General features: G+C 35.8%; 1 protein-coding gene across 1 annotated transcript; it reads right to left on the bottom strand.

The window, feature by feature from the left end:
- Window positions 1-150: 150 nt before the first annotated feature.
- On the bottom strand, window positions 151-18,573 carry LOC129263170 (dnaJ homolog subfamily C member 5-like; the record flags this gene model as incomplete). The annotated part of the gene is made up of 5 exons (XM_064100465.1): window positions 151-6,900; window positions 8,821-8,955; window positions 11,586-11,738; window positions 17,979-18,035; window positions 18,487-18,573. Coding segments are annotated over 5 exons (627 nt in total), but the record flags the coding sequence as incomplete, so codon positions are not given.
- Between the last annotated feature and the right edge of the window lie 5,659 nt (window positions 18,574-24,232).

The following is a 24,232-nucleotide window of genomic DNA, read 5'->3' as shown; positions in this document are numbered from 1 at the left end:
ATTGAATGATATGATTATGTAAATAAACTATCATATTTCATTTGCCTTTGAAGAAAAAAGACATGGGAATCCCGGTTTCCTTTTTTTCTGGGACGCACTGTATCATATGCACACTATGAATAAAGTACACAAAGCTTGAAGGTCAACGACTTTTCATTGAATATATAATATACTCACAATTTATTGCATAATTGTAATAATAACACTTATGACATTGGTTGCTTTGTGCTTTTACGCTCATTCCATTTCACAAAATGACCAATTGATACCTCATGAATATGCATGATTTTGATATAAACGAGTCTAGTCTATAAATGAATAAACATGAATATACATGAATAATAGTACACTCAACGATCGATTTAACAGAAGTTAGTCAAAACTAAATACTTAAGGCAGCTAACTGTTTATATTTTGTCTACATACGCTACAGTCACACACTGCAAAAACTCTGGTGTTGATTCAACACCAGCCTGGAATCTATATATTTCCACACCAGAGAAGTGTTAAACACCACCAGTTTCATTTTGGTCTAACACCAGATAGGTGTTTATACAACACCAATTAGTATTAAAACAGCATCGGTTTGATTCCAAACTGGTGTTGTTTCAATACTTCTCTGGTGTGGACATATTCCGGGCTGGTGTTATATCAACACCGGAGTTTTTGCAGTGCACCAATGAAACCGACTCCGGACCGATCAAAGCTATTACGTAATATCAAATGACTTATTATTGGTTGGTTTGGAGTCGGCTTCGTTGTTGTGACTGCATTACAAATTGATCTTTCATTGACAGATTACCAAAGTACATGAACAGCTAGAAAGCAGTGTAAAATGAAAACTGTCTTTGAAAGGGATAAAACAATCAATAAATATGATAAAACACCTACATACTTCAGGAACATAACCCAGTCATGAAACGTTATGCTTTTCATTAACATAAATGGTATAGAATATAGCAATATTTCTGACATAGTAAGCAACCCATCAGCATGACAAAGTGGTATTATCCTTGTGCTTTCATTGGAATGATCATGGGTTTAAATCCCAGTATGGCTGTAAACTTTATCATCCAGAATTTATTTTGTTGAGAAAAAACTGAGGTGTCTAAAGACGCGTACTCTGATTGAAGCTATTCAACAGGGCGTTCTTCGCTCGCTGCATTATGAGACAAAAAAGTTGACTCAAATTTTTTACTTATGACATATTAAAAAAAATGACCGTATTTCAAATGATTCCATTTTTAGTAGGACGCAACTTACTCTAAACTGCAGTTGAACATTAAAATGTTAATCAAAGCCAGAATCATCAGCAGCCCCTAAACAGTCATGTTATAGTTAAGTGACTGCAGTTTTAAAGGTATTGTTTAACTTTGTGAGCAGCCGATTTAAAAAATTCTTGAACCAAGATGAAACATGTGTACAAGTGCATGTATTAGAACTAATAAACCCTGAAAACAACCATTATTGAGAATGAAAAGCTAAAACTACAAGGCAAACCCCGATTTTGTAAATAGGCGTCTTATAGACGCCTAAATAGTACACATAAGTGTATGGGATGAACTTAAGATGGTGTTTTCGGTCACTTTATATTTCAATTTTTGAAGCACTAAATAATTATTTTCGAACGCAATTTTTTCTGGGCTTCATTTTTGTAACATATCACAGACACAGGTGACAAGTGTGACCTTCTAGCTCAGATTTTTTAAAGTCAAATCAATGTTAGCCAATCACTTTAAGCTAAACTATTTGGATTCCGACACTCCAATCGATCAATCAATCGATAATCAAAGCAATGAACTAAAAAGTATTATATTATTAACAGAATGTTGATAAACAATGTAGATAAATGGTAGGGAAATAGATTTGAAATGGGTATGAGCACATTTCATTTTGAGACTATTTTCTGCACAACAGATGAATACATGTACAGTAAAACCATTAAGGCCATCAAAGTGAAACAGAAAAAGTGGCCACTGCAGACAGGTGTCCTTTATAGACGGGTTCTATAACACATATTCTGTTCAAATGGGAGACAAATTTGATGGCCACTAAAGACATGGTTTCCAGTAAAGACGGGTAGCCACTATTAAAAGACAGGTTTGACTACAATTATATCAAATCAAATCAATTTTCATGCAAGTATCAATTTGCCACGATGAAAGACGGAACCAGAGTGGCCACACAAAACCAAATAGTACTTAGATAGGATTTAGATTGTAAGTATATCCACATAGATACATACTTAAGGCTTTTAAAGAGGTATTATGTGAAGCAAGGATTGACCTTAATGCTGTTCAAATACTGAATTCACCAGACTCTTGCACAAATTGTAGTCACAGATATACCTAGTTTGCACATTGGTTTTGTGCCATTTGTTGCTTGAGTGGGTAACCTATGCAATGCAACCAAGAGTATGAGAGCTGATGATTGCAATTCATGCCAGAGACGCGATCGAAGATTTGAAAATCTCAGCAACGTAACCTTTGCCTTCTGTGGCTTTTTATTCATGGACTATAATGCTTATCAGTGCCTTGCTGGCATGCAGTTGGTGGACCTAGCCAGCTTATGCACACAATACTTCGGACATAACCTCCACCATGCAAAAACATTAAGGCCCATGAAATGGCTCATATAAAACTGGGCCCAGTCTTACAAAGAATTACCACTGATCCGATCAACCACAACTACGGAAAGCCAGCAACGTCAACATCTAAAATGCATGTTTGTTCAAAATATTTTCTAGATATGATGTTAAGTCATACACTCATTGTTTTCTTGAAAATTCAGTGTGCTTTTCTTTGTTTACAAAGGACATTGTGCACATATCCTGGAGAAAAAATATTATGACATTGTTGGATTTCCATATAATTACGGTCGATCAGATCAATCGTAACTTTTAGTAAGACCTGGGCCCGTCTTACAAAGAGTTACGATTGATCCGATCAATCTCAAGTATATGGAAATCCATCCATGTCATAAAAAATATTTCTTCAGGAGATTTGTTCAATGTCCTTTGAAAACAAAGAGAAGCATACTGATTTCTCAAGAAAACAGTGAATGAATATACGTCATTTCTAGAAAACATTTTGAATAAACATGTATTTTAGATGTTGACATTGTTGGCTTTCCATAGTTGTGATTGATCCGATCAATCGCAACTCTTTGTTTGACAGGCCCCTGGTTCATATCTTGAGTGGTCATAGGCTGTACATATTCGCGGCACAATCACTGCTTCACATACTACCTCAGAAAATGCCTGTTCACACATTAAGACATTAAACCTCTGCAAACCTCGAACACCAAGAAGAATTTTTGAAGTCATGAATTGAATTTCAAGAAGGAACATCACAAGGAAGTTCAAAACAATTTCTTCGAGCCACAGAACAGATGAACAGAGATCAGTCTAGTTTCAAATCATCTACTTCCCAAATGTAAATGATGATGGTGATGATTTTAAAATCTTAAACTGAAAAGGCATGAATAAAATGTATTTTGTGAAACATGGCCCAATATCAAAGCTTCCACCTCGGTTTCAAGCCAAAGTTTCAATATATCTGCTTCCGATTGTAAATGCTCATAAAAGTGCTGATTTCCATATCTTATACTGGAAAGTGGTACATGAAATGTTTGAGAACCAAATATCTCACTTTTAGCATCAGTCACATGGCAGTTCCCATGTTATTTTGTGGTCCATTATTTACGTTCTAAAAATAAAGGTTTAATATGATATGTGTGAACGTGACAGAGGAATAAAGATAAATTTAAAGACATAGAATACAAAAGAGATAAATGAGAGCACAATACAATTTGAGTAAAAACAAAATATACACAGAACATCTAATATCATAATGAAAACCATAATAGTGTTCACAATAATCTATTCATACAATTAAAATAGTACAAATATTCTATGCTGTACCAAGAATGTCTACCTCAATTTATGCCTGTACGAAGATCTACAATAGCTATAAACAATATGCAGTGGACATGTACACAAAGTTTTTTAGAGGCAGTTAAAATCTTGATCATAAAGTACATAAGTTATATCCTTTTCATAATTCTTGAACAGCATTTGAAAAGCGAATGCCGGGTATCTTCCTAGTAATATTAATACACTGTCCCACATGTGCTTTTCTGTGTGAGTAATCTTCAGAGTTATTGGTTTCCAGCTAATATGATTTCCCAAAGTTAAGTTGATATTAATACACCCAACCTAGATCTATGATAATACGGTGACAGTTAACCTTGATTTTTATAGACTTTCTCAGTCGTGACATAAATATTTACTGCAATGCAACTGAATTCTTTTACCTAGAACTCCAACAACTATATCACGTCACATATGATCGGTGGCCTGGATTTATATGTGAATATAATTATACTGAGCTTGGTAACCTGTACGAAAAAATATAACAAGTCTGAAAGAGGCCAGTGGGAACATGTGAAGTGCTAAATGATATTTAAATTTAGCTAACTCTATAGAAAAATGCTGGACAAAAGATACAGTTAAAACCAAACGACTTATTAATATACATTAACATCATCATGAATACTGATTTGGGGAGGGAAGGGGGGTCAAAAGAATTTTGAAATAAAAGATGGACAACATGACTCACATTCTAATCCAAAAGAATTGAACATCTTATCGAACATCAGTCTTTGCAACCTAAACCGTTGGGGAAAATTATATAGGGCCAATGTTGATTTAGAACCACAAAGTGCTCTAAAAAGCCCTGGGGAAATCCCTATTTACTGCAAAGTTAAAGCTTATCCAGTGTTGGAGATTTAGGCAGTAGCTTGTGAAAAGTAGCCCGCGCCCGCTCCCCCCCCCCCCCTGCCCCCCCCCAAAAAAAAAAGCGTTGGCCTGCTAAATCCCAAGTTAGTTATATTGAATGAAGTTGATAAATTCTAGATGATGGTGCTACTGGCATTCCATACTTGAGATAGAATGGACCAATTGCAACTCCTTGTTAAACAGGGGCCAATGACTCTACGATTTAAATGATATCTAAAGCAGAGGCAGGAGTGACACTGCTAGGGAATAACTGTAAATATTTGATATATATACACAAACAGTGATCACTTCGAATTAACAACCCTAAAATGAAAGTCAACAGGCTTCCATAGAAAAATTGCATTGTCTGGTGTATAAAAAAAGACATGAATTTTTGTGCACAAGGAATGTATATTAATTGAAACGAAAGGTGTGCCACGACTCATGAACCTAATACAGTCCAGGGCCCCGTCTTACAAAGAGTTACGATTGATCCAATCAATCTTAACACTATGGAAATCCATCCATACCATAATATTTTCTACAGGAAATTTGCACAATCTCCTCGGTAAGCAAAGAGAATCACACTAAATCTTCAAGACAGCGATGAATGTATGAATATACATCAAATCTAGAAAATATTTCAAACAAATTTGCATTCAAGATGTTGATGTTGCTGGCCATCCACAGTTGCGATTGATCGGATCAATCGTAACTCTGTGTAAGTTGGGGCCCAGGATTTTCTCTGACAACTCTCAACAATCCTTGCATGTGATTGGATAAGAGCAGAATTGCCACTGAAAATCACCGATATGACAGTTCATGAAACACGCCCCAGAATTCACAAAAGACACATCAAGACATATTTGCTTCTACTGTCCTTTTTTTCCAAACTATAAATTCTAGGCTAAGAGACTTAAGTAGCTTAATAGATTGAAATGATAAAAAATAAAATTGTTTTTCTAAATCTAATGTAAAACGGACCGCTTCATCACATGTCCCGTTGAAGTCCAATAAATTTTCAAAATTAAGAAACATAAATTCCTATGAATAGTTTTCACCAAACATATCGTTAAAACACGAACATGGTCAAATCACACTACTTAAAAAAAAGGGGCATACGAGTCTCAAGTTACTACATGTACATGATCAATACATTTAGGGACAGCTTTTCCTTACGAATGTACATGTATGCTCAAATGTGGGGGGGGGGAACGGGATTTGTTTCAAAGGGGGGGGGGGTGGGGAAAACGAGATTTGTTTCAAAGGGGCATAAAGAGATGCACGTAAATAAACCCATCATAAATAACTGCAACACAAGGTTGAAAAGAGGAGATTAGGGGTCTGGGGCCTGTCTCATAAAATTTGTTTACAATAACACATTTCCAATAACAGTTAAAAGCTACCGAGATCCTTCAATCTGATTGGCTGATAGTAAATTTGTTGCAGAAATTGTGGATTTGATTTTGTAACAAATCTTTATGAAACGCAGCCCAGAAAAAGGGATACGCTATCAGCGTCTAATACAATTCTATAATACCAAACAAATAATCATGATTACCTGTCACGTATACTTATATTATAAATTAAATAAAACTTGTGACAACGATGAATAAAGATTAAAAAGATACCAAATAGACATAATACCTAGTACAGTTTAATATGCCGAGACAAGGGGAAACCAATACCTGATATCGAGTGAGTATAGTAAGTTAAAGCTGAAATACAGCATTGTGGCTTCAAAACTCCTATTTGAGTCATATCTGCATATTGTTAGTATTTCTTATAATTTTCCTCAACCACTCACAAAGCTCTTTCTCTAAATTTGCCACTTTATTCTCACCAACTCTTACAGGATTGACCTTCCCCTTTGATTCACTGAATCGATTAAATACAAAAAGGAAAATATGTTATAGCGCCCTCGGGTGTTATCCTTCCGTATACTTGGTTTTGTCGCCCGCATTTAGAACCGTCGTTTCGGTGGGCTCTTTCTCGGGAGACTTCTCAGGTGCTGGCATGGGTATGGCGACGTTCTGGTTTGAAGCGCCCTCGTCTGGCGATGCTTTTGGCTGACTGGTGATGGGCGTGTTGCCGTCTGCGTCTATTTCTTCCTCGTCCTCATCCTGCGGAAGGCAACAGAGACATGAAAACGTAACAACCAAGTTGGAGTAATAGAAATATCACTGAAGCTGCTTATAATACACTTTCCTTTCTGCAACCGCATGTGAAAAACATATATTTTTCTGTTACAATAACAATGCATAATAATAATAACAGTATATTTACCCAGGGTAGCCACTTCAGTTCCGAAAACTGTTCTCCCAGCAGGTCCTGCTATTACTATTACCTGGCTAAGCTAGGCTACCTATTCTGGTGGGTGTTTCATAAAGCTGTTTGTAAGTTAAGAGCGACTTTAAGAACGACTGGTGATCCTTTCTTGTGGTAAATGGTATATTCATTGGCGATGATTTAAGCGCGTAAGAAAGCTTCACCAGTCTTTCTTTAATAACTTACGAACAGCTTTATGAAACACCCACAAGGTGCAGTCAGACCGCAGGTCCCTATGCTAATGAGCAAAAAGGCCAGATTCATCCAAATCATCTCGTGGCTGAATCCTCCTCCTTGCAAAATCTCGTGATTCGTGAGATTTTCTTTCTATAAGAATTTACCTGTTTTAACCTCAAGTTAAATGAAAAATTATTGCACCATCAGGTAGAGTAAAAGTTACTCTTTCATATTGGTCATTTATTTTGGATACAATATTTTGTTAAACAAGTAAATTTCTGGCCTGAAAATGTGCCTCAAAACTGAATTTTCTTCCTCTGTTTTCTTTTGTAAATTGTGCAAAACTTTTTATTTTGAGCCTCAATGATATCTATATCACCATAAAGCTGAACCTCTGTACTTTCTCACAATGCCACTCTTGATATGCGGCACCTTTTAATCGGGTCAAGATCACACTTTTCCCACCAAGGTACAAGACGAGATTTCTGAAATTTTGTACTTGCAAGAAATCCAGAGTTCTGATTGGCTGGATAAGGTTCACAGAACAACAGGCGCGGGGTATTTGAGGAGATTACCACATGGGAAGTGTGATCTTCCCACGAACCCAGGCACTGGGACCGTTGGAATTTGCCATTGTGTGGTCTCTTTGACCAATCAGAGTGCAGTATTCTTGTTTTCAAACTGTTTTATGTACTTGGCAAATGAAAAGTGTGATCTTGACCCGATTAAACCAATTCTTATTTTGAAACCTATATCATATCAAAGCATACATATTCAGCTTTATCATGATATAAAAATCATTTGGGCTCAAACAAAAATAAAGTGTGAAAATAGCAGCTTTTGTCAGGTGAAAATATTTATTTTGTAGCATATTTTAGATCAAAATTTTAACCTATATTACAAAATCTTTGAATAAATTCAAACACATGACCTGAAAGAATGATTCTTCTTCTTTACAGTGGTACCAAATTCATGAAATTCGATGCACAATTAGAGCAGCAATGGCCGAATGAAAAGAGGTGTTTTGGTCCGCATCAAGCTCATTAAATATGCAAAACATCTCAAGTCATGAATATCACTTGGATGAAAGAAGCCACTTTCTTGGGACCTGCAGACTGACTGGTGCACAAAGCTTTTTGAGGAATTTATTCCTACCTGGTACCCATTCACCTCACCTGGGTCGAGTGCAGCACTGTGGATGAATTCCTTGCTGAAGGAAATTAGGTCATGGCTGGGATTTGAACCCACGACCCTCTGTTTCAAAGTCCAGAGACTAATCCACTGGGCCAAGACGCTCCACGCCATTACGTGACACATCCAAACTGTCTTCTATGTCTTCACTCAAAGACCAATGAATGTCAGCACTGGGTGGAAACCGAGGAAATAATGTGATCCGCAAGACTTTTCAATGGACTGACGGATTGCCCAACCACCCACCCCTGGATCGCCTACGCTAAAGTTCTGCGGCCCTTGCATACGTATCTAATGAGATATTTCTTACTAACGCCCTCAATAATGTGCATTATTTGTAAACTAACCTCCGGTATGACGATCTCAAAGTCTTCATCTTCATCCTCCCCTCGTTTACACCGTCCACAGCATCCAAAGCAGCACAGACAGCAACAGAAGCAGAAACAATAACACGTACAGAAGAAACAGATCACACTCGTTATCTGAGGAGAGAAAAGAAAAGAATTGTAATAAGCTACTGAATTCCTGGCAAATGATTGGTTGATTCAGAACAGTGGATAAATAACTACAGAAAAAGTCTTCTTCATCATCATCTTCCACTCAATTTTATCCTCGACAGCAGCTGAAGCAGAAACAATAACATGTACAGAAGAAACAGATCACACTCGTTTCCTGAGGAGAGAAAAGAAAAGAATTGATATAAGCTACTGAATTCCTGGCATATGATTGGCTGATTCTGAGAAACTGAAACAGCAACAGAAGCAGAAACAATAACACGTACAGAAGAAACAGATCACACTCGTTATCTGAGAGAAAAGAAAAGAATTGTTATAAGCTACTGAGTTCCTGGCATATGATTGGCTGATTCTGAAAAACTTAAACAGAAGCAGAAACAATAACATGTACAGAAGAAACAGATCACACTCGTTATCTGAGGAGAGAAAAGAAAAGAATTGTTATGAGCTACTGAATTCCTGGCATATGATTGGCTGATTCTGAAAAACTTAAACAGAAGCAGAAACAATAACATGTACAGAAGAAACAGATCACACTCGTTATCTGAGGAGAGAAAAGAAAAGAATTGTTATAAGCTATTGAATTCCTGACAAATGATTAGTTGATACCGAGCAGTGGATTAATAACTACAGAAGAAAGTCTTCATCAACATCTTCCACTCAATTTCATCCTCGACAGAAGCTGAAACAGAAACAATAACATGTATAGAAGGGACAGATTACTCTCGTTACCTGAGGAGAGAAAAGAAAAGAATTGTTAAAAGCTACAGAATTCCTGGCAAATGATTGGCTGATTCTCAGAAACTGAAACAACATGTAAAGAAGTAACAGATAACACTCGTTACCTGAGGAAAGAAAAATAATAAAAGGGTTTTAAGCTACTGAATACATGAATGTGGCACATAATTGACTGATTCTGTATTGTCTTGAAAGGTTTGGGAAAAATGCTTGACCCACAACCCTCTCATGAAGACGGACAGTCAACCTGCCCGAAACGTCGAGTCTCTCTACTACTCATCATCTCTACTCGCCGACTCAAGCCAGCATCTCCTCACTAGCTCCACTACTCAAGCTGTTCTCAACTCATCAATCTTTTATGGTTTACAGTCCTTTTCAGGACTACTTTCAAGAAAGAATACTCTACTCTCAAATCTCCACTTTCTCGCCTATCCATTTCTTCTCTTCTTCTATCCACTGTTTCTATAACACTTCACATGGTGTACCGTAAACCACATCAGCAACCCTCTCATGGTAATGAAAGATGATGACACATTTTTTTTAAATGCACAAATTCATCGTTAGTTTCCTCAAACTTCCTTTCAAAAGACTAAAATCACAAAGGGATATTGCCCATCCATGATGCAAATATTGTTCAAGGGGAATCCAACTTTGGCAGTAAAATGTTGTGTTGGGAAGGAGAAAAATAAATTAAACAGAATGGTGAAAGTTTGAAAGAAATCGGACAAGCAATAAGAAAGTGATAGCTGCTTTAAAATTAAGATCACTAATAGTATGTAGATTTCAAATTGGCAACTGGGTAAGTAAATTATGACAAGGGGCAAGGACAACTTTCCCATAGGCCATGTACTTTATTATCAGGGATTTGTGGTTTTCTCCGAAGTACCCATTCCCCTGGGGCAGTAATCTAAATATAATCCAGGTAGTATATTGTTTAAAGGGATGGTCCGGGCTGAAATTATGTACAGCTTAATAAATAGAGTAGAATTCACTGAGCAAAATGCCTAAATTTTCATCAAAATCGGATAACAAATAACAAAGTTATTGAATATAAAATTTAGCAATATTTTGTGAAAACAGTCGTCATGAATATTCATTAGGTGGGCTGATGATGTCACATCTCCACTTGTTCTTTTGTATTTTATTATATGAAATTAGGTTTATTCAAATTTTTTCCTCCAAGAACTAGAAAAATTGGATTGACAACTGATTTAGTGCATTAGATATTTATTGCTGCAACTTATTTCATTATAAGGGAGACATATTATTCACACAAGTATGAAATAATGAAAAAATTATGATTTTATGTAATAACATAAGGAAACTGAAAGTGGAGATGTGACATCATCAGCCCACCTAATGAATATTCATGATGACTGTTTTCACCAAATATTGCTAAACTTTAAACTTCAATAACTTTATAATTTGTTATCCGATTTTGATGAAATTTTCTGCATTTTGCTCAGTGAATTCTACTCTATGTATAAATATAAAGATATAAATATTTTCAGCCTGGACCATCCCTTTAATGTCCTCATGAATGAAAAATATAATTTGAAATAAAATTTTGGGGAAAAATGACATTTTAGCCATAATATGTATTGGAGTACATGGAAGAGTAGTCCTTGCCTTACATCACTATGACATTCCATATGCGGCCAATTTGAAGTCTCCATGAGTATAGTGATTACCAATATTTACAACTTTTAAAAATTCATAACTTTCTTGTTGTTTGTCCAATATTGTTCAAACTTTCACCTATCAACTTGTCTGATTCTTCTATTTCTTATAAAAACAAGTTTTTATATGGGTTGGATTCCCCTTTAATATGATCTTTAAAGTTTTAAAACCATACTTACCCTAAAGCATTTAGAATTGACTAGGAAGTAGAGATCAACGTTGTCCTCGCCAATTTGTTCTGCGATGTAGATTCCAAACGAGCCGTACTCGTCGTAAATCTGTCTTTTCTTCTCGTCGTTTAGTACTTTGTGTGCGCGGTTGATCTCTTTAAACTATTACAAACGATAAAAAGATATCAATTGTTAAGTAGTGGGAGGGAAGAACTTAAACATGATAGAAAACAATTTTTTATAGAGGTTTGGATATACCATGGCGGTTTGGATATACCATGCCAGTTTGATTGAAAATGAAGAGACACAATGGCAGATCATTTATAATTGGAATCACAAGTCACATTAATTTCATAAATCAATATAATCGACATCTTGGGCATCAGCGCAGAGGATTTTTCCTTTGCTCATGGGGGGGGAGCATCTATTGTCGCATCCCCTCCCCCCCCCCAAAAAAAAGATAATCCTCTGCGCTGACGCCCATGATCCACATCCACATCATAATTTGTTTTTAAAAATGTCCACTTCTTCGACATTTGTAGTATTCTCAATACTGTTTACAAAACAGAATATAATGTTTGCCTACAAACTGAAAATCGGTAACATGTATTTTTCCTCTGGAAATGGCAAAAATACCTTTTTGGTGTTTATTTCAAAGAAGACTGGTATATGTATCAAACTAAAAACTAGAAATAAGAGTATCTATGCCATGCATTATTTTCCCCCACATGTATAATGTGCTTTTTTTTTCAAAACTATACGTAAATTTATCTCGTTATTATCATTATACAGGTATTTATGCATTTCCTCATGTCTTACAGTGTATAACATACATACTCACAAACACACACACACACACAAGTACTGGATAACACCATAATTTACTGCAAATGGTGAATTGTACTGCATGATTTTCAACAAAGGAAATGACATTCAATGCACCCTCAGGCAAAAATGCATTTTCAAAAGGGCATACACTGATCTGGGCCCCATCATACAAAGAGTTGTGATTGATTCGATCAGTCTCAAGTATATGGAAATCCATAGATGTCATCATTTTTTCTCAATGTCCTTTGAAAACAGAGAGAAACTTACTGAATTGTCAAGAAAACAGAGAATGTATGAATATACATCATTTCTGAAAAATGTTTTTGACAAACATGTATTTTAGATGTGAAACTCTTTGTAAGACGGGGCCCTGATCTACTTTTCATTTGTTGAATTTTTCGAATATTTCTTTCATATTTCTGTGTCTTCTATTCATCCTCCCTATCTCCTTTCACATCAGAGCGCTATATCTCTCTTTTTTTCAGCATTTTCTCTACCATGCCCCCCCCCCCCTTAACACCTATTTATATATTTTTTTCACATTCTTTTGAGATAAACTGTATATCTTTTGCAAGTCTCTCAAATCACATCTTAACTTTGTTTTATCTGTGCCCTTTTCTACTGCTTTGGATTACTTTGTGTCTTTAATACTCATCTCTTTATTAATATTTGATCAATTCTCATTACTTCAATGTCTGTATTTACATATAGACCGCGGGCCATACATCAAATATGTGCCTCCTTTTTCATTTTCGTGCCTCAACTCTTGTATCTACCTGATTTTTTGTCACATTTTAGAAAAAAAATCACTGAACATTATTTCATAACTCGTCAGTGTCAAAAGTTGCACACTAATTAATTATTCAAATTTTAAAATCTACAGCGCCCTCCTGTGTTCAAGCAGATATGTCTGTATTGCTTCTACATGGGTTGCTAGTAGGTAAAACTTAATTAGACTTGCTCATATGTATGTTAGTTGTTTTCTGCACAGTCATCATGAATGACAGGGGCGGTGGGGCAAAGGTGGAAGCGGGGGAGGGGGGCGGTAGGCAAAAAATTGCATTTTATGCAATGAATCAGAATTTTGATCATTCAGGAATACATGTATTCATCATTCCGAGCCTAACATTTGACCAGCTTACAAGTATTCAAATTGGCAACACTACAAATTTCAATGATTTCCTTTACATAATTCATCTGTACTACAATATTAAAAGCAATTGATATATACCAGCAATCGTCTTTTAATGAATAAAATAAATGCAAATTTTAACGGAAATACATAATTTTGGTATTCCTTTCACTTTGCCAATCTATAAAGCACTTTATAATCTCCACTTGTAATTTTCCTGTATAAAATTGATGATTATTAAAATAACAAGGAGAATATTTAATAAGACAAAGAGTCAGTGATTTTTACTGAGAATGGTTATAAGCTCCTGAAATACTTGCATCTGATCGGCTCAGAGCAAATAAGTCGGTGAAAGTCACCAATAAGATGCTTTATGAAACAATCCCTATTGAACAGGGGAGTATTTCACAATCAGTGATTTGAAATGACAACTGTTATAAGCTACCAAAATCCTAGAATTTGATTGGCTCAGAGCAAACTAGTCAGTGAAAATTACTGACAAGATGCTTAAAGAAACACTCCCTTGGAGAGGGAACAGGGGCATATTTCACAATCAGTGATTTTAAATGACAACTGTTATAAGCTACCAAAATCCTAGAATCTGATTGGCTCAGAGCAAATTAGTCAAGTGAAAATCAATAAGATGATTCATGAAATGGTTCCATGACATTTGCTCCAGCGGCTATTGCTCCTATGGAAAAAATATGCACGTTAAAGGGCATGTGTCGAATGAGACAGTCGATGATTTCCATCAACCACTTTTTCTTTTGTATTTTATTGTTTGACAATACTTCATTTTTTAAAGATTTGACAATAAGGGCCGACTTGACTGAACCATACGCATGTATTAAAGTAATGCTAATTCCACATGTTCGGGGAGAAATTAATCTTTGTTTTACATGACAATGTGGAGAAAATTTTAATCTTTCATATTTCATTTAAAAAATACAAGAGAAATAGTGAGTGATGTCATCAGTCTCATTTGCATACTGACCAGGATGTGCATATACATGAAACTGTTTTGTAAAAATTGGGCGACACTTTAAAGTGTCATAACTTTCTTATTTTACATCCAAATTAGATTAAATTTCAGTCATTATTCTCATTGGATTTTTCTCTTTTATTCATTAGAACTTTTCATTGGGGGGGGGGGGACTTGTCCTTTAAGCCAAACATAAAACCCAACCTTCATAACTAAATTAACCCTTATCATTATTTTAACATTACTCTGAACCAAAAACTCATTTAATAATAATCAATAATAATAATAATAACAGGGCCCGCTGGGAGAACAGTTTTTGTAACTGAAGTGGCTACCCTGGGTAAATATACCATTATTATTATCCTAACTCTAACCCTATGCCGTGTTGTGTCGCCCATGAAAAACTCCCCTCAAATTGGACAACTTTTTTTTTCATGTCATGTGTGAGGGCCCAAAGCTTTTAGGAGCAGTGAACGTGAACGACGTAGCAGTCCTCTGATCGTTTGAGTCAACGTCGTCGTCTGCCCTTGTTCACTACAATTGCGAATACTTTAGATTTCACTCAACTTGTACGTGTACGTACGTCCATGTGAAACAGCGCGATAACCAGCGGGTCATGACACGCTGCCCATCCCGGAAGATCTGGCGTACCATCGCCTGGCGACCCGGTCGGGTGATGCGAAAGTGCAACTTGTGCACACGTGCCTTTCACTTGCTTTGATTCCTTTTTACTCGAGTTAGGATATATATCGATATAAATTTTGGAGGTCAGAAAGCAATTCCAAATATGATAAACATAATGCATCGTACAACTTACATTAATTTTGTGAAAAGTCACTGTAAACTGTGTTTTAAAAGGGAAAGGTTGATCTTCATGCTGGGTTTGAACAGTCAAAATGACGTCACTCACGTACACGTCCACTATGATTTAGGAGAACCGCAAAATGGATGTGGTGAGGTTCTCGATTCTGATAGTGGAGGTGTGTGAGGACCTGAGGCATATGGAACGCCAAAAAATGACGTCATCTCGTACCAGTCCACTATGTGGACGTACATTTCTAAAGGTGCTCATTGAAGCACAATTTATCCATTTCAGAGAAGTTCATATTGAATAGGTAAACAAATTAATAGACCTCCAGTGCCAGATCTTAAATACATGTAGATCGATAATGTGGACTATATGTATATCATTGACTATGGCTGTGAAAAATATACAACGTATTAAACAGATAACCTCACTGATAACAACATGCAATCAAAATGATCAAATCTCATTTTTCAATGAGTCCAAGTTGAACGGTCAATTTGCAGTCATTATGAGAGGGTCCAATGATTACTGATACTCTGTTACTAAGACAAATTTATCACTTTCCGGGGAAATTGATAACTGAACTTGCACACAAGTGATGATATCTGGGTCATGTATGCAATGGTGTGGACTTTCAACTTGCCACTGCAAATACTTCTGCAATGTACATGTAGAACTAACACTCAATCGCAAACTGTATGATTTCAATCTGAATAGTCCTGAAAGGTCACAAGATTTTTTTGTTTTTTTACTGAGTTCGAAGAAATGAAGCCCGAAACTGGGCCAGGTATTTTTTTTTCAGTAATGTAAAGTTCATGGTTTGGTTTCTTCATCAATGTTTAATTTCAAATCTTGTAGAAATGCCTAACATCAGCAATTATTTTTTTGCTTTTGTCTATAACAGTCATCAAACTTTGAAGTTTGAACTGATCCAATTAGCTAACAGTGATTTCATATGGTGTATGTAACCCAAACATGTATTTCTGAACCAACAGTTTTTAGAGTTTTAAGGCCTAAATATTGTATGATCAAAACAGCATACATACATGCATAAAATGACTTCATGTATTTTTCAACACAACACACATCACTATATATTCACGAGTGATGTTTACAAAAATGTAGGTTAGAGTCCACTGTATAGTATTCTTTAAGATTGAAATGATGTATTCAAAATGATGGGCTCTTCTACTGACAACAAGTGGAATGCCTCTGGCCGTCTCACCTGCATCACGCGATTCAATATAGCAGCAGTGCTGATTTTGAAAACTACTATAACTCGCACAAGATGTTCAGTGATACTTGGTTACTCTTATTTCCACGTTTTATGAACTAGACCAATACACTTATAGAGATATGATGGCAATTCAACAAATACCCCAAATGTGGCCAAAGTTCTTTGACCTTACATGACCTTTGACCTTGATCATGTGACCTGAAACTCGCACAGGATGTTCAGTGATACTTGATTACTATTATGTCCAAGTTTTATGAACTAGACCAACACACTTTCAAATTTATGGCTGTAATTCAACAAATACCCCAATTTGGCCAAAGTTCATTGACCCTAAATGACCTTTGACCTTGATCATGTGACCTGAAACTTGCACAGGATGTTCAGTAATACTTGATTACTATTATGTCCAAGTTTCATGAATCAGATCCATAAACTTTCAAAGTTATGATGGTAATTCAACAGATACCCCCAATTCGGCCAAAGTTCATTGACCCTAAATGACCATTGACCTTGGTCATGTGACGTGAAACTCATGCAGGATGTTCAGTGATACTTGATTAACCTTATGTATAAGTTTCATGAACTAGGTCCATATATTTTCTAAGTTATGATGACATTTCAAAAACTTAACCTTAGGTTAAGATTTTGATGTTGATTCCCCCAACATGGTCTAAGTTCATTGACCCTAAATGACCTTTGACCTTGGTCATGTGACATGAAACTCAGGCAGGATGTTCAGTAATACTTGATTAACCTTATGGCCAAGTTTCATGAACTAGGTCCATATACTTTCTAAGTTATGCTGTCATATCAAAAACTTAACCTCAGGTTAAGATTTGGTGTTGACGCCGCCGCCGCCTATAGTCTCACTCTGCTATGCAGGTGAGACAAAAATGTGGTGGGAGAAAATGTCTTCTTTAATACCTTTAGTTAGAAAATGATCCCTAAAACAAGCATTTTGAGCTACAAAAATAAATAAAGTTTTGAATAAATTAAAGAGCTACAGCCCTATGGCTGTGATGTTGTTAATTTGTAGGTCATGTGTTAAGACACATCCTGTAATTATGAAAATCACTGGAACAGTGCATTATATGTCCCTACCCCCCTCCCCCAATATTAGAAAAGAAAGTTCTGCTAAGATTATATAAAATAACCCCCTCCCCTCCAAAACAAAAAAAAACTTATCACAAAGGAGTACATTACAAAACATTGGTCACACATACAGACACATTGGCCCGAATTCACAAAGGTGGTTTTTGCAGAAACCATGGTTTCAACCGTGGGTTTTGCTGATTTTGCGATTCACAAAGGTGGTTTCAAATGAAACCATGGTTTCAAACGAAACCACCTTTGTGAATTCGGGCCAATGACACAGAGGTATACATGTACATATGGTAATGTGCAGATATTCCTACCCTTTCTCCTGCAAGTGGGTCGTCTCTGTTCTTATCAGGATGGTACTTCAATGCCATCTAAATAATAAAGAAATAATGTATGAATGAAATGAATGAAATAGAAACAAACAGTATTATAATCTAACAAAACAACAGAAAAATAGCTTGCTGATATTTTGTGCATTATTTGTGCAACACTGCACATCTGTATGTATAGGATGGTAGTCATTTGTATCCCCTTCATCTTGTAATAGAAAAGAAAGAAAAGGAAATTCAACCCCATAGAGAAATACTAGTAATTACTGTGCATGTACAGTAGGATGGATAAAGACATAGAGAATGATTAAAAAAATTGTTTTGAATTATAAACTTTAATTTCCTAGGAAATGAACTTAATTCAAAACAATTTTGTTTATAAATTCAAACTTATTTGTAGAGTACTTTTTATTCCACCTAAAAACTGAAATATAAATCTCGGACATATTCATGTCTGAATACAAAATACCATGCATTTATTCAGTAAACATACCTTCCTGTAGGCCTTCTTGATGTCATCTTCCTTTGCGTCTTTGGGTATATTTAATAACTGGTATAATGACTCTCCCGCCGTGCTGAATATGGATTATAAAAATATAAACATAGAGAGATAAATTAAAGAGAGATACAGTGGTGGTCAAAAGTAGTGAACCCCACCAGAATATCAACATAAAATACAAGGCCCTGGGAAGAAATTTACGGATAGATGAAGATTGTAAACTATAAAATCATTGATGAAAATGTGAAGTCTACTCTACATGTAGGTCAAGGCCAAGCATGCCAAGGGGTTTCGCCGGTATCGTGATCTCTAAATTCTACTCCGATCGACGAATGCGCGCTGTGCTGGAAAACTGTTTTGAAAGGGTGTGACCTAACTTCGCGGACCAAATTTTTCGTGTAGATTTAAACAAATACTCAAGCTTAACTCATGATTAATGGTTACATCAAGAGAAAATCATCATTAAATCTTATGCCATTCATCAATTTTAGAGAAATCGATTTGTGTGATTTCTTTAACATTATCAGTGTCATGTCCGTTACGTTTTTCACTTAAAGTTTTCATATCCAATAGGAATTTTGTCTGAAGTTACTGCAAATTCAGATTCTATGTTAGAATTAAACCCCCTAGTGGGGCAAAAAAAATAAAAAAAGGTTTTCACTCCAAATTGAAGGTCGATTTGGTTTCAAGAGATTTGACAAGCCCCCCCCCCCCAAAAAAAAAAAAAGGGGGGTTCCAACAAAAAATGTTGGTCTTTAGAGTTTAGATACATACATTTCTCAAATTTTACACACCTACCACCAGAATTCCAGGGGGTGCTGCCAATGGAAAATAATACATGCAGCGGCGGCACCCCCTTGGAAAATCTTGGGGGTGCTTCAGCACCCTTCTAGAACCCCCGCTTCCCAGGCCATGATAGAATAGTTTCAAATTCTGGGCATGTTTTAGATATATATTCAATTGTGAAGTACGAGTATGGTGATGATATATTACATTCAATACAGTTTGTTTCTCTGGGCTCGCCAAACATTGTAATGTTATTGTCTACACTCAATACTCGACATGAAGAGTGCATTTTGTGGTGGGGTGAGCTTTTGAGCAGGACTGTATACAAATGATGTCTTGTGGAGCATTGTGGCCCAGTGGATTGGGCTCCAGACTTTGAAACCGAGGGTTGTCAGTTCTTATCCCAGCAAGAAATTGATCTACATTGTGCTGCACTCAACCCAGGTGAGGTGAATGGATACCCGGCAGGAATAATTCCTTGAATGCTCCAAGCGTCTTTAGCAGCTGGAGCTTAAAGCTAAATTACAGTAGCTGCAGTAAAACACTGATTTCGAAAGAAAGTCTGTAAAACCAAGGTTAAGTAATTACTATATCATCGTCGATCTAGATCTGGTACAGTTACATAAACTGAACTTTGTTAAATCATAAAATCTAAGCTGAAAAATAATCACACTGAAGATCACCAACACAGATAGAGGCACACGTGGGACAGTGTATACTATTAGGAGTGGGCTATAAATGGGTGATTTTTGGTTTTACTGTGGGAACAGTTTTTTTGTGTTCCTTTTACCTTATCTCAACATGGAATGACAATATTTTTTGTCTCGGGTCCGAGAAAAAAGTGTGCCGGGCCAAAATCCAAAATGGCCGCCAAAACCCCCCAAAATCACAGTTTTGGCCACAATTTTTTTATTTGGTGGTCATTTTCTCTGGTTTTGGTGTCTATTCATATGTTTTTTGGGGCAGGCAATTTGTTTTTCCTATAATTAGTACTTTTAAACCATTATTTGTAGAGTTAAAAGGTAATTATACCTATATTTTCCCATTTTTGTAACCTTTTTTCAGCCAAAAAGTGGGTTTTATCATCCTGGGGTTCTGGGATATTAGATGGTACGAGGTCAACAATATAGCAAGCAGCTTGATGTAGCTATATTGCTTTTATTCCTCCACTTTGGGTTTTACGGATATTTGTGAAATATATAAAATAAAAGAAAATGTCATTTATCCATAGGGGCTATACGGTGTACAATGCACTGTACATACTACACTGCATATATCCATGCATTGACCACCATGGCATATGACAAGGCCTGTAGATATAAACTATAGTGTCATAGAAATGAGCTTCAAAGGTTTAGAATTAGATTGTGAATTTGATTCCTTGTCAGCTGATGTACATGGTGAAACCAGTAACGTAAATTAAACTTACATGTAAATATCACATACATGTATATATACGTACATCACATTTTTAGCCATATCTTCTTCATTTGGAGGCTTTTTTTAAAACCTGGTTCTGGTGTCTAACTGCCTGGGCCTATGTTTATGGGGTCAGGTAACTACTAGTATCATGGTAACGCTGATCAACAGCCAATCAGAATAAAGGATTGCATGCAAGTTACCATTAAGTTAAGTTAAAGGAGAATGAAACTCTTGGAGCAAGTTAGCTTTTGTGAAAGCAGAAAAATCAAAGAATAAGATCAACAAAACTTTGAGTAAAATAGGACTAGCAATAAAAGAGTTATGAGCATTTGAATGTCGAGATCACTAATGCTATGGAGATCCTCCTATTGGCAATGCGACCAAGATCTGTGATGTCACACACGTACAACTCTCCCATTCGGACACTGAAAATATACCCCAAAACATCTCTTTTTGCTCATTCTAATCATATGACAAACGATTCATCAATGATGTAATGTTGTGAAACCTCTGTACTTGTCCTCTCATAAAGAGAACACCTCACCTTGTGATAGACTCTATAAAAGTGAGAATATACGTGAAATAAGTACTAAAGTAATGAGGGAGTTGTACGTGTGTGATATCACAGATCTTGGTCGCATTGCCGATGGGAGGATCTACATGGCACTAGTGATCTCAATATTCAAATGCTCATAACTTTCTTATTATTCATTCAATCTTCCTCAAACTTTCAACAATATGTTTCTTTGATTTTTCTCTTTGATATGGATTCAGCTAGTTTCAAGGGTTTCGTTCTCCTTTAACATAATTGTAAATTTTTATGCAACGGGGCCCAGAATAGCTACAGTGTAAATTACCTCTCTCCGCCCCCTGAATTAGCATATTTGACAAAACATGTCCTCAATTTCTGAGACAAAACATATCTTCAATTTCTGAGGCATCTAATTCTAAACCTGAGAGCTCATTTCTATGACACTATAGTTTATACAAGCCTTGTTATCTGTCATGGTGGCCAATGCATTTATGCAGTGCAGTATGTATGTACAGTACATTGTACATATGTATACTGTATAGCCCCAATGGATAATTGACATTTTTTGATTTAATAAGATATATTTCACAAATATCCGTAAAACCCAAAGTGGAGGAATAAAAGCAATATAGCTATATGAAGCTGCTTGCTATTGTTGACCTCGTACCATCTAATATCCCAGAACCCCAGGATGATAAAATCTACTTTTTGGCTGAAAAAAGGCTACAAAAATGGGAAAATTTAGGTATAATTACCTTTTAACTCTACAAATAATGGTTTAAAAGTACTAATTATAGGAAAAACAAATTGCCTGCCCCCAAAAACATATGAATAGACACCAAAACCAGAGAAATTGACCACCAAATAAAAAAATTGTGGCCAAAACTGTGATTTTGGGGGGTTTTGGCGGCCATTTTGGATTTTGGCCCGGCACACTTTTTTCTCGGACCTGAGACAAAAAATATTGTCATTTCATGTTGAGATACATTACAAGGAATAAAAAAAAACTGTTGTCATATTGAAATTACAAAAAAAGTATTTTTGACCCATGTATAGCCCACTCCTAATACTATATTGCTGGAATAAAGACCCGACGGAAGTGCCAGAATCCGCGCTTATTTTGCTTATTTCTCAGCAATTACACAATTTCTTCCAGAATCCTTTGGCACATATTTTTTATTCATATCAACAGACACTTGGGTAGTCATTATATTTGATTCTGTAAAAAGTCATTTTGAGATCGTTACCACAACTGGCATTTATCTTTAAAGCGAGGGTAATACATGTACATGTATATAGTGCGTCATTGAATAAGCAACTACATGTAGATAATCGGCACCTCTTAAATATCATTCAAGGAAAAAGCAAGAAAACAGATATCAATGCAGAATAGAATGCTTTTAGAGAGATTGAGAATATATCAATTGAAAGAAAGAAGGGACAGTTGACTGATAAATAAATGTATTTTGGAGAGGAATAATGGGTACAGATAAAAAATGAGACAGACAGGCAGGCAGGCCTGTGGGTTTATTTCCAATTCGTCTATAATGCAATTTCATCCAATTGCCAACTCGTCTACTATCATTTGGTCTACCATCAGTTTGTCCACTCACCACATGGTCTGCTTTCATTTAGTCTAATGCCATTCCGTCTAATATCCAGTTGGTCCAATAGCCATTTAGTCTATATACAATTTGGTCTAATTGGACTAAGTGTTAAATTGTGCAAAATGAATGAAAATGAAATGGATATTAGACCAACTGGTTATGAGACGAAATGGTCATAGACGAAACGTTGATGGACATGGATGGAATGGCATTAGACTAAAATGAAAGTAGACCATGTGGTGAGTGGACAAGTTGGCAATAGTTGAATTGGCAATTTCCCGGCCTGTGGACAGAGAAATCAGAAACCTAAACCGTTTTTATTGAGAGGCTCTGGTAGACAAAATTTAAGTGTTAAAATTCATTTTTTTTCTTTGTCAATTTACACAAATTTAATACTCATACCAGCAAATGTTCAAATTCTATTTGTATTTGCTGAGTATTAAAACCTCGGTACTCATTTTAATGAACACAAATTTATCATTGGTAAAGATATGACATGTATCAAACCTTACTTACAATATTTTGACATTTTGCATTGAATATCTGTCAGAGGGCCTCTTTATGAAATTAGATCACTTCAAAAAATGACCCCTAGTATTGACATACATGTATGACTGTTCAATTTGGGTCATTTTTTAAAAGGAAAGATACAGTTCCCTTGGCAGGTTATATAAATCTTTGTTAGGGCCTATAACTCTTTTTTAGTATGATATTACAGGACAGTCAGAAATTTTTTTTCGAGAACTACTTTTCAAAAAACTAAGTACTGCGTACAATCTGCAATATTGAATTTAAAAAGCCTAAAAAAATAATGGGGAAATTCTGTGCTCTTTTGAATGTTTCAGAGCTTGCCCTTGAAGTACTTTCATGTGTATTATTTTTCTGTGGAAGGAATGTCTTTGATTACATATAAAAGGTATTAAGTAGTTGCAGCAAGAAAAAAATCATTTCATGAGAAAGTCTTTTAAATCAAGGTTAATTGTCACCATATTATCTAGATCTATCTGGTACATTAATGAAAGCCTATCGTGGTGAAATCATTAGCTCAAAACCCATAATTCTGATAACTAACAAAGAAAAGTACATGTGGGACAGTGTATCAATATTGATTGGAAAAAACCTGATATTTGATGGAATTCTATGCTTAATGTTACTCATTTCTCATCAATTACAAATTTTCTTCCAGAGCCATTTGGCACATAAATGTATACAAACACTTGGGTGGTAATTTTATTGCATTCTGTTTGAACTCATTTTGAGATCGTTACCACAGCTCGTATCTTTCTTATGATCCAACATGACATATTCTACATAAAACTCCACATCAATGTTACCTAAGCATGAGTGGGAATTTTTAAGCCCATGCAAGCAATGCAGACACATACATTGTACA

This window comes from Lytechinus pictus, chromosome 6, assembly GCF_037042905.1.
Source record: "Lytechinus pictus isolate F3 Inbred chromosome 6, Lp3.0, whole genome shotgun sequence".
Taxonomy (NCBI): Eukaryota; Metazoa; Echinodermata; class Echinoidea; order Temnopleuroida; family Toxopneustidae; genus Lytechinus; species Lytechinus pictus.
The sequence above is the reverse complement of the archived record's forward strand: the minus strand, read 5'-3'. Positions and strand labels throughout refer to the sequence as shown.